Genomic DNA, 12700 nt, shown 5'->3' on the forward strand with positions numbered 1-12700 from the left:
AGGTTTAAAGCTACAAAGGGCTTTAGAAGGCAATAAATCCAATGTTTTCATGTTATAGGAGAAGAAGCCAAGGCCCAGAGAGGCTGAAACATTTCATTGGGGTCACCAAGGTCATGAAACAAAGGTGGCTTTTGAGTCCAATGTTTATCCTCCTTCCACAAATCTAACATTCTTTCTATTAAATCAAAGTCAAGAGTGGAACTTGGATTCTAATCCTTTCTCCACCATGGCAGTAATTTGCCACCAGCACTTAAAATCCTAAGACTCAGTTCAATCCAACATGGATTTCTTATGTTCCTGGTAATAATGTAGAAAGCGCAATTCAAGGCACTAAGGAGGCAAAGAAAAAAAAGAAGAAGAAAACAATCCCTGCCCTCAAGGAGCTTACATTCTACAGGGAGATATAACATGTAAGCAGAGAATTACATACAAGAGGAGATGACTAGAAGTGGGAGGAAGCACTACTGACAAGGGAGATTAGGAAAGACTTTCTTGGGAGATGGCACCCGGGATGAGCCTTGAAGGACATGAAGGATTCTGAGACAAAGGTGAGATGGACACGTACCGCGTCCAGAGAGGAGACTAGCAAACACTGATTTCATCAGCTAGTAGGCCAGTCTGGCTGGAATAAAGTGTGTGTGAAATAAAGCTGAAAGGGCAGGCAGGCAGGCCCAAGATTCAGGAGGCCTTCATTGACCAACTTAGCTGAGGAATTTGCATTCTATCTTAGAGGCAAAAGGTAACCATTGAAACTTCCTTAGTAGGGGAATAAGACTGGTGGAATGAACAGCAAGGAGGGGTATGCCAGGGAGATCATCTGAGAAAGTATTATAATAGTTGAGGAGACATAATAGGCCATGGCTGGGATGCTGGCTGTTTCTGTGAAGAGGATGGGACCAATACAAAGAATGATGCAGGAGCAGATAGGCTCAGTGGAGAGAGTACCCAGCCTGGAGATGGGAGGTCCTAAGGTTCAAATCTGGCAAGTCATATTTAACTCAGTCCCCCAGACCTTAATGCTCTTCTGCCTTGGAACAAATCCTTTATATAGATTCTGAGATGGAAGGTAAGGGTTTAAAGAAAAAGAATGATGCAAAAAAAAAAAAATAACTAAAAAAGTTAGTAACTCAGTTGTGTGTGTGGGGTAAACATGGAGTAAATGGACAAAAAACTGAAGTTATAAAGCTGAGTGATTGGAAATAAGGTAATATCTTCAAAAGATAACAAGGAAGTTTAAGGGAAGGTTAGGTTTGTAGTATAAGAAAATATGGTCTGTTTTGGACATAATGAATTTGAGATGCCTACTGGGTATATCCAAATAGAGCTATCTAGTAAGCAATTGGTAATGCAGAAATAGACCTGAGAAGGTAGATTAGGGATGGATATATAGATTTGGAAGTCATTTTTGTAGAGATAATTGAACCTATGGGAGCTAATGAGATTATCAGAGAGACTAGAGAAAGGGTTCTGAATAAAATCCTACAGGGATAGTTACTATAGTATATGGGGGCCTAGATCCAGAAAAAGTGACTGCAGAGGTCAGGCAGGATGGAGAAAAATTGAGGAAAAGAAGTATCATAGAAGCCAAAGGAAGAAAGAGTATATAAGAAGCCATGGTCAAAAGTTTTAAAAGCTATAAAGAAGAGACTGAGAAAGGGTCTTTGCATTTAGCAAGTTAAGAAACTTAGACTGGAAGGGGTTGAGTTGGGAGAGATGTAGAATGGAAAGCAACATGATACAATGGAAGTAAAAGGGATCACAAGTCAGAGGTTCAAGCCTTATTTATTACCAGTATTATCTAAGTTGAATCATTTAGCTTCTCTCAGACTCAACTGTCTCATATAAAAAATGAGGGGATTTATAGTAGACTAGATGGCCTCTAATGATCCTTCTAGCTCTGATCTTTTAAATGGATTCTTCTCGACTAACTGACTATTAAAGGTAGGAGACATCTAATAAAATAGTTTGGGGGCATGGTAGGATCAAGTGATTGTGTTTTTTTAAGAGACAGAAGATACACCACATGTTTGTAAGGAAGGAACTAGTATACAAGAGGAGATTGAAGATGAGAAAGGAGATGGCTGAAGGGGCAAGCTCCCAAGAGTCCATGGTCAGGGAGCCGGCATCAAAGGCACAAGTAGATGGCTTAGCATTGGTAAAAATCTCTTTACCAAAAGTTCCTCTTCATCAGAGACCAGAAAAAAGCAAGCAAGATGAAAGATTATATCAAGGGGCTCAGAAACGCAGAATATGACTGGAAAGGTAGTTCACAACAAATGGTGTTTGTCAGTAAAGCCCATTGTCAGACAAAGTCCTATTCTGAGGAGGTTTGAGAAAAATTTTGGAACAACTGCTGTGAGGGAATGTACTAGAAAGTCAATCATGTAAGAAGAAAAGGACTGCCTTTAAAGAGTAAAAGCGCTGTTGACAGATATGGTAACATAAAAAAGTGGGCCCAATCAATGTGGCTGTGTGACTCTCCGGTACTGTTAAGCAGCACATAAGTTACAACAGAGAAAGTTCACAGGATCATAGACTTAAAGGTACCTCTTGGAGGTCTGACAGGGCTGGGATTTGAATTTACATATTCCTGAATCCAAGTCTATGACCTATCCCCCCCACCACTCTGCTGCCTCTAACAAAAAGGAAAAAAACCTAATATAATCATGGGTCAGGCCTTTCAAAATCTAAAGAAGGAGAAGCTAGGAAAAGCACAAGGTTTTAGGTTAACTCTTTGGGAAAACACATTTGCTAAAATTTCTCTATAGTAACATTAAAATTTTAGTCACATGCTAATACAAAAGGTCTGTGGGAGAGAAGGAAAATCTTCTCAGGTCTGGCAATTCTTACTGCCATTAACCCGAAACCCCTTTCTATGACTGATTTTTTTTTTTTAACTGGAATAGAGAGTCAGAGAGGTAACTAACCACACCAGAGGACAGTGGGCTGGAGCAAAATGGAATTGTTTATTTTTAAACACTGGTACATTTATTTGCAGGCTGTTTAAAAAGGAAAATCATATTATATTAGTTCAAAACTAGTCATGTAAGCATATATATTTAAACTCTAATTTTACAAACACATAATGAAAGAAACATGTATTTTACAAATATCTATTTGGAATAAGCATTACGAAAAAAAAGTGTTTAAAAATAACTGCCCCAAATTTCCCTCTTTAAATATACAAAAAACCAAAATCAAAACAAAACAAAAGCCCAGATAATTCATAAGAATTCTTCTTTAAAAGCCAAAAAACATTCACAAAGGCCAACAACGCAGTCCCCATCAGACCCAATCAAGAGCAAGAGTGATATAAAAAATTTAACAGCTTTGTACAAGTACAGCACAGGTGCATAATGTCTCAGCACCAGACGTGCTGCCTTTGTTTTAAAAATGTTTTATAAAAACTTCTCCATTTAAAACAAACAAGTTAAAGTCCTTCCCTGACTTTGAAAAATATTCAAATCTCTCTCTTCCTACCTTGTGGTATAAAGATCTATGGCCCTAGGGATGGGGTGAAAGGGAGGGGAAAAGGGAGGGGGAGAGAGAAGGTGTCCAACAAAAGTCTGCTGCCTGAAAGCCCTAAGTCAGGCTTCATCCAGAGTTCTTCAGGGGATTGGGGTTTCTTTTTAGATGACGTCTGTAATGACTACCATTCCCTCACACTTGAGAAAATTGATCCGGAATTATACAAAATTACTGCTTGTGGGTGAGAGGGAGATTGGGACTGATCTTAAATTGATGTGCCAAATCCATGGTGTGTATTAAAACCTTCTTTGTGTCCCAAAACTAGAAGTCTGACTCATTATCCTCAAAAGACACATCCTGCCCCTCATCTCACTGAAGCATACTGTCATAACGCCGGCTGGTCATCGGTTGTCGCATCTTTTCTCCCTTGGTGTACATTGCTATAATTCTCTGGGTGGCCTAGTTAGTTACTCTTATAGACCCTTCTGGCACTTCTTCTGAAATGAACTCTTTAAGAAAGTGCGGTACACAGGGTCATCCACGTATTCGTTTTTAAACCTGGAGCTTAGCATTCGCTGCCTCTTCTTTTCTCCTTGAATTATGTCGGCTCCATAAAATGTGTCTTCGAACCGCATATCAGAAGCTGTGGACTAAAAAACAGGCATTACTCAGGTTGAAGATTTCATTTCCAAAAGGACATGACATTTTGGCAAACATCACCCACAGGAATGGAAATTTATCTGACTCATGTAGATGGGAGTCAGAGTTCACTGGGGACAGCAGAAAAGACATGCTAATGAAGTCCTCAATTTTAGGATCACAGGATTTTTGAACCAGAAGATGCCTCTGCCATACTTTATAGATGAAGAAATTAAGGTCCACAGGGGTTAAGGGTTTTTCCCTTGATGCTCCAAGGAAGATACCTGGTTTGCTTACTCAACTGACCTCAAAACATTATATTTAGTGATAGCAAAGTATATAAAGAGGCACAAGGTATAACTCTCATTCACGAGACACTACTCTATTTGGTTAGTGAGAGGGAGACCTGGTTTAGGTGCCTCAGACAAATGTAGCCAGGGCTGGCAAACCCCAAAATAATGGAGCAGCCACTGAGGGACCATTGCTGGCAATTAAATAATAAAGTAACAAAAAAGAGAATTAAAAATGATCCCCTGCTGTGTAATAAGATAATTGTCTTTTGAAAGAACAATCTACTTCCATGGGAGATTGCCAAATCTTACCAAGACGCAAGTGCTAGAATCAAACAAAGGGGTTCCATGGCTTACTTCCCTTCTCTCCTCTCCAAATCAGTGGCAAGCATTTTAATTTTGCTTTGGCAGAATGCTGCTGCTGAACTATCTTTCATTTATAAAGGCTGGAGTTATCACAAGAGAAAATAAAACATCTCTGAAAGTGTTACCACTGTGAAGGCACAGCAAAAGCCAGCTTCTCAAATGCAATACTAAAACCAATTTACCAGTAGCTACAGTTAATTATGCACTGTTGCTATGGTAATTCTCTGAGACAATAAAAAGTAATGGGGCTGTTTCTGAAGTTAGTAGAATATAACCCATCACAATCACTGAGGTGGACTGCTGCTTCTTGTGAAAAATATCTCCTCACATGAGCTTGTGTTAGAGGGGAGAGTAGAAATCATCAAAATCTAAAGGCATCTCCATAGAGTCTGCTAATCTTTTATGGAGTATAATGTCTGTGTAGTGTTTTAATAGGATCACAAGTTCACTGATTTTTAGCTAGAATAGGCCTTAGAAGACATCAAGTCCAATTCCCCCAATTTTAAAATGAGGAATTGTGGCTTCAAGGTTAAGTAACTTGTCACTTAAGATCACAGAGAAAGGATATACAGACAGAAATTGAACTCAAATCCTCTCCAAATTTAATCTACTTTCCATTTTACCCATAATCTTTGTAGGGCCCATAGTTTTTTGTGTGTGTGTCCCAAAACTAGAAATCTGCATAACTGTCCTCAAAAGACACATTCCAGTCCTTATCACACTGAAGCTTATTATTATAATGCCAGCTAGTGATTTGTTTGTTAAATACAAAAGAGAAAGAAAAGGAAAGTTTACAGTAATGGGAAAACATAATCCTGTGAGTCAATAAACAGAGCTCAACTGAACTGAGAGATATGTTTGGCCACTGGAATTACTCAATGAGCCTCTGTCCGTTTCTTTCTGAAGGTCTGCTTTTCTGACTGTGCTCAACTGTATAATATAGAATGTGTATCCAAATCAGTCAGTGGCCCAAGCTATAATGTGTGGCATTACGTAGGTTCTCTCTGCCTTGGTTTTTGTTTTTTTGTTTTTTTGGTGGAAGGCAATAACTGAAATATTTTCTTTGAGGAGAAATGCAAGAAGTGCAAAGATGGATGTCTGAGTTAATCGCTCTTGATAACTCTTAGAAGTAAATTTGAGATGATGTTAACTATGAAGGGTTTCTAAAGGATTTGAGGCCAATTATATTATGAAACAAAGCAATTATCATCCAAGTAGAAAGAAAAAAGAAAACAGCTCATTTAATGGTTTTAGGAAGAGAGGACTTTAAGTCTAAAATATTTCGCTTTCATGCTTTATATATAAACATTTTTTTTAAAAGGTCTAGAAAAGATTTTCAGAGTTTATCTACTCCAGTCCATGTCATTCAATAAAGTAGGTCTTTAAAACCAGATTATTAAAAGAGCAAAAACAGAGAAAGTGAGGCAATCATTTCTAGAATCTTAAAAGATGATTCCTTTCAAAGGATATAGTAGATTTAGAAAACTAAAAGGTGTTTCAGGCCTGATGGACCTTTGATAGATGTCTAGATAATGTCTTAGAAAGGACATTTGATTTCCCCCTTTCTTGTACATTCTTGTCCAAAAATTAAGTTTTCTTTCACTCATGCAGATTCTCTTATATTTTTCCAAGGATGTATTTCTTTTTTGGACAGGGATTACAGATAGAATCTCAATTCTCTTAATTACACTATTTTTTTTAAGGAATTCTATTCTGAAAGAATCAATTTGTCTGTGGAAGCCATTTTGCTATGGATAATCAAACAGTTAAGAAAATACTTCAATAATGCTCAGTGTTTAAGGAAAGCTTCATTTTATTCCAGTGTAGCTTGTAGGAGCTTTTTTGTAAGGGAGGAGAATTTATTACGGACCTGTGATTTCATCCATTGTCAGGAATTCTTAGTAGTGAATTTAGGAAACGAAGGGGGGGAAATGAACACAAATAACTACATCAGAGGAAAAGTACTTACAAACCGAGCTTTCACTCTTTTGGGCAATTCTTCATCTAAAGTGTAGATGTCCTCTCTCTTCATTGCAATCTGGGATCCATCTTCAAATTCAACCTAAAAAATACATTAATTTTAAAAACCAACAGTTACAATTTATAGGAAGGATGCTCACATAAAAAACAAACATGGATACAGGCACTAATGAAAATGGTACTGGAAGTAGAAATTGTTCTTATCTTCTTATGTGAACTTCCCTAGGTCCTAACAAAAACTCCTTTTCTTTAACAGACCAAAATTCTTGAAATAAGTATTTTTGAGGAGGAGATATGAAAATTACAGTCCCTGAAGCAAAAACAAAGGCAAAAAAGTAGTTGTTGCTAAAATTATTTCTCAGGATACATGATAATAGCAAATTTAACAATAACACTTGCTGCAAACAGACTCATTTGGCCCACCTGGGTCATTTGTTTATTTAATATGCAATGACAGCAATAAAAGGAGAGCTGCTTTTCTTTCAGAAAGTAAAAGATAATGTATATCATGGTGTATAAAAATCTACCTAAACATAAACCAAATTCTTATCTCCATTACAGCCACATTAAAATTTTAAGTTACACATTATGTTAGTCAAGCTTTATTTAAATAAATGACTGGGAATATCCTAAGGTATCTTATCATCATATGTAAACCAGACTGTGTGTGATTTACTAAATGAATGAATAAATGAAAGTCATCTAAAATGGAGATACTTTTACATTGTTTCCAATTTACTGAGGGAAGAAATTAATTTCAATATACCACATTTCAAGCTTACAGGTCATTGGAGAGAAAGAAAGAAGTGACAGGAGAGGAAATACCAGTTATATTGAATCTGATGCCTTTTCTTAAAAATACCCATCGCAGATGAGAAGCTTTATTATACTTAAATTCTGATTTAGTCCAATGCCATTCCTTTTGCAGAAAATGGAAATAAAGACAGAGTCAGAAGTAGGAACTGCTGGCTGACGTAGAGAGGATGATGAGCTAATAATTCTGCCCTGGCCAGGTCACATGTGGATTATTAAGATTAATTCTTAATACCACATTGTAGGAAATGGCATGGAGCAGAAGAGAAGTGATCAAGATGATAAAAAAGATTAAAGAATATACCAGGTTATGGCAATATTTATTTTGGCAAAGGGAAAATTTTGGAAGGGACATGATAGCTGTTTTCTAGTATTTAAAAGGCTGTCATGTGAGAGAGGATTAGATTTAATCTGCTTGAACCATAGGGACAAAACCAATATTTGTGTGGAAGTGTCAGAAGTGCTGGGCTTGACTTAAGGAAATTTTTTGATAATTAGAGCTTTTCCAAAGAGGAATGAACTTCCTTAGGAGATAGTGGCCTCTTCCGGGAAAGGCTAGATAATTTGTTGGGAATTCTGTATTATGGATTCTTGGTCAATTATGAGTCAAGCTCATATAAAGAGACATTTTTCACAATAAGCAGCAGTACATCCTCAGTAACTGTGATGGGCTATTTTCTACTAACTTCAGGGGGTCTTTCTAACTCTTATTCTGTGAATCCTAGATTATCTATCTTTCAACTAATTATATGAATTTTCTTTAAAAAAAAAAAAACTCTTACCTTCCATCTTAGAATCAATACTGTGTATTGGTTCTAAGGCAGAAGAGCCGTATGGGCTAGGTAGGCAATGGGGGTTAAGTGACTTGCCCAGGGACACACAGCTAGGAAGTGTCTGAAGGCCAGATTTGGACTAGGACCTCCTGTCTCTAGGCCTAGTTCTCAATCCATGGAGCTACCCACCTGCCCCATTATGTCTTTTCAAAAGCCACTACTCTTTTTTTTCCCCTTGAAGACTTCATCTATATATGGCATGAGTATTTCCTAATATATATTCTGAAGTTAAGTTATCATCATAGATAAAAAAGAAAGGAATTTAGTATTTTCTAACCATACAGATAAGATACTGCTTACTTGACTTAAAATGCCACAACTTGAATAAAACTTATGGAAAATAAATGACAATTATATTTTATGTTAACCAAATATACCAAATGTCTTATTTATCGTAAGTATGAATGTAAAATTAGGTCTTCCTAGGTTGGGGAATGTGACTCCTTTTCTTATAAAGTAAATGGGTTTTGTGTCATTTTTTTTAAAGTTTTCATTTCTTAAACATAGTAATTCATTTAATTCTCATATAAAATCTAGTTATTCAATTTGATTCAATTTAGTTATTAGTACTGACTAAATGCATTACAATAGCAAACATTAATTTAATTAAATTACACAAAAGCAAAAGTTAAAAATCCCCACCCTCAATCCTACAAAATGACTGGAACTTTCTCCAGTTTTAGAACATTTTCAAAATCTAAAAATTTATTAACTATAAAACTCTTTGGTCATTTAGTGATGAGGATGAATAAGGTGGTTGGGGATGTCCAAAATGGTAGGGTAGGAACTCTGTATGTGGAATTCAGAACAATTTTTTTTTTGAGTGGTAAATATTATTAGACAATAAACTCCATGAAAGCAGGGAATCGTATCCTATCTAAATTGTATGGCTACTCCAGGACTCTGCCCACAGTAGACTTAATAATATTGTTACTGAGTTGATTTAGTTTTAATTTTTAAACTATCAGTATGCCCACAAAGCCATTTTTGATATGATCATAAATCCTAGCTGAAGATAATGGTGCTGGTTGCTAATCTTAAATATATAATCTCATTTTAAGAGTTTTCATATCTATAAAATAAGAGAATGGTTTATGGATGCATCCTTGGTGAAAATAAAATGGAAACACATAAGCTTTAACAGACAGTTATCTATAATCAATTACATTTTCACAGTCACATCACTATGAGATGTAGAGACTAGAAGACTCTCCAAATCATTTGCTTAAAGGCTTCTTACTACCTCTAGTATCAATCAGTCAATCAAGCAACAAATATTCATTAAGCATTTACTAACTGCCAGGCACTATGATAAAAAAAAAAATTAAGTGCCTTTCAAAGAGCTCATGTTCTAATTCTGTTGGGTGAGATACACAGGTTAATATAATACAGTAACGTGGCAATAGGAGGAGTAACTTCTGTTGGTTGTTTAATGCTCTTTTCAACATGGCTCCAGCCTAGCTCTCTTGTGTACTCTAACATCCAAATAAACACAGTGGCCATTTTCTTGTTCTCTATACACCATTTCCGACCCCTCTCTCTGTGCCTTTTCCTTTGTTATCCACAAAGCCTGGGATGTGCCCTTCTCTCCTAGAGCCTTAGAATCACTAATTTCTTAAAGAACTCAGCTCAAGTGCAAACTCCAAACAGAGGCCTTGTCTGATCACCGGTGGCCAATGCTCTCCTCACTGCTACCCCAATTATCTTATACTTAACTCTGTATATATTGTGTATTTACTCAGATGTATACATAATATCTTTCCAGTAGTAATTTCTTCTTCCCTTTTCTTTTTGTATTCTTTTTGTATGTTCTTTTATATCTCTAGAGCTTAGAACACTGCCTGGTAGGTCGAAAGTAATTAATGTTTACTGATTTATTGCTTGATTTCATTCTAACTACTGGCTACTAATTTAATATAAAAAGATTTGATTTTGGGGAACAAAAAGCAATCTTAAAAGGTCTCATTAAAACAAAATATGTCCCATGAAAACATTAAAGTCATATAAGATTTTATGAGAGATGCTACCACAAAGAGAAATTTGTCTAATGATCTACTGAGAATCAAGTTAAAGTGTCAGTAAAGATGCTCACCTACAGCGCCAAATGTCTAAATATACAAGTTATGTCACATCAATGCTGTCATTTGAGGTTGGATGGCACTGTATTGATTTCTTAATAGCCAGGATGATTCCTCAATGAAGTCCCTAGTCATTCAAAAAAGTTTAAAGTAATCATGGAAAGTAAATACTGGAAAAACAAAGTGAAAGAAAAATATTTTATGGCCAAATTGTAATATCAGCCCACTATGTTAATCTAGTATTTACATATATATCGAACATATGTCTCAGGTAATGATTAGCTGGACCCAAAACCGAAGAGGAAGAGGTCAGGATAGACTATATTTGGGAAGCTGAAAAGCACTTCAAACTATCCAGGTGTCCTTACAGCAAATGGCAATTTTTTAAAAACCAAATTTCTTACAATGATCCTAACATGGCTAAAAAACATGCAATGGTGGTCACATGGTTTGGAATTGAAGACCTTATCCTGGGAGGGGCGTCTTGTTCCCTAGAACTGAAACTAGGTTGGCCAGCAGATGCTAAATAGAAGAAGATTATGTACAGAAGGAATCAATCCATAAACATTTCTTAAAAGTCTACTACATGCTGGGTCTTATGCCAAACCCTGAGAATACAAAGTGTAAAAATAAAACAATTCCTGCCCTCAAAGAGCCTACATTCTAAAGGAGAAAATGACACAGGGGTGTGTGTGTGTGTGTGTATACATACATACATACATACATACATACATACATACATACATACACAAGGTGAGTACAAAGGAGTTTTAGAAGGGAGTACTCTAGCAGCTGGGGGGGTATTAACATTTGCTTCTTATAAAATGTGGGCTGTAAGCTGAGTCACTAGGAAACCAGTAAGGAGACAGTACATTCCCAGCATGGACAATAGCCAGAGAAAGGGCTTCAAAATGGGAGATGAAGTATCCTCTGTGGGAACAGTATGTAGGCCAGGATGGCTCCATCACAGAATGCATGCAGCAGATCATAGTGAAAGAAGCCTGGAAAGGTCTGAAGGAGCCAGGTTGCAAAAAAATTTTAGTGCTAAGAAAAGGGGTTCATAATTGGCCCTAGAGATAATAGGGAGTAGAACGTGTAAAACAATCAGACCACTTTAGGAAAATCACTCTAGTAGTAATGTGCAGTATGTGCATTGGCACAAGGAGAGCCCTGAGATAAGGAGACCAAAGGGGAGAAATGATGAAGGTCTGGAACAGGGTGATGACTGTGTAAGTTTAGTGCACAGAAAATATGAGAGAGAGAGATTATGGAGACAGCAACAATGAGATCTAGCAAGTGGTTGGATATGTGAAGTAGGTGGGAAGAATTAACAATGACACCAAAGTTGCATACCTGGAAATGGGAGCATGGTGGTACTCTTGGCAGTAACAGGGAAGTTTTGAAAGAGGGGGAAAAGGGGAATTTTGTTTTGGTCACATTGAATTTGAGATGCCTGTGGGACATGTTCAAAATGTCCAATAGGTAGGTGCTGCTGGGGAACTGGAGCTCAGGGAAGAGATTGTGACTGGACTTATCTGAGTCTTATTCATAGAGACATCTGAACTTGCAAGGTTGCTAAATGAGAGAGCCCTGAGGTACACATACAGGTAAAAAGTTAGCAAAAGAGTCTGAGGACTAGTTGGAATGGGTCAGAAAAAAGCAATGTAATAAAGCTCAGAGAGGTGAAAGTATCTAATAAAGATAGTATAAAAAAATGATGAAAGACATGTATAACAGAAAAAGGAGGGAGTCTATTCAAGAATTAAGAGTGTGAAGTTTAAAAGTTATTTTTAATAGTCCAGGTACTACATGGAGATCCATAAAATATGAAGAAGTACTGGAGGAAGGGATCCCATCAGTTTGGCAAATCCTGGACAGACTGATTGTTCAAGGCACTTATATCCTTAATGGTGAAAGTCAGCACACAGAGATGACTTAGAGGGGGGGCAGCTGGGTAGCTCAGTGGATTGAGAGCCAGGACTAGAGATGAGAAGTCCTAGGTTCAAATCTGGCCTCAGACACTTCCCAGCTGTGTGACCCTGGGCAAGTCACTTGACCCCCCCATTGCCTACCCTTACCACTCTTCTGCCTTGGAGCCAACATACAGTATTGACTCCAAGATGGAAGGTAAGGGCTTAAAAAAAAAAACTTTAAAACGAAAAAGAGAGAGAGAGAGAGAGAGAGAGAGAGAGAGAGAGAGAGAGAGAGAGAGAGAGAGAGAGAGAGAGAGAGA

The 12700-nt window shown here is 37.1% G+C and overlaps 1 protein-coding gene across 1 annotated transcript in view; it reads right to left on the reverse strand.

Annotated features, from left to right (window-relative positions):
- Positions 1–2957: 2957 nt before the first annotated feature.
- KDM4C (lysine demethylase 4C) overlaps positions 2958–12700 on the reverse strand; it is a 352306-nt gene continuing 342563 nt past the window's right edge. The window contains exons 18-19 of the mRNA XM_044677228.1: positions 6733–6825; positions 2958–4118 (exon numbers count right to left, since the gene is read on the reverse strand). Of these exons, the coding sequence (XP_044533163.1) occupies positions 3942–4118; positions 6733–6825 (270 nt within the window). The 3' untranslated portion in view covers positions 2958–3941. The remainder of the gene's footprint in view (positions 4119–6732; positions 6826–12700) is intronic.

The sequence above is a fragment of the Gracilinanus agilis genome, chromosome 1 (genome assembly GCF_016433145.1).
Source record: "Gracilinanus agilis isolate LMUSP501 chromosome 1, AgileGrace, whole genome shotgun sequence".
NCBI classification, from domain to species: domain Eukaryota; kingdom Metazoa; phylum Chordata; class Mammalia; order Didelphimorphia; family Didelphidae; genus Gracilinanus; species Gracilinanus agilis.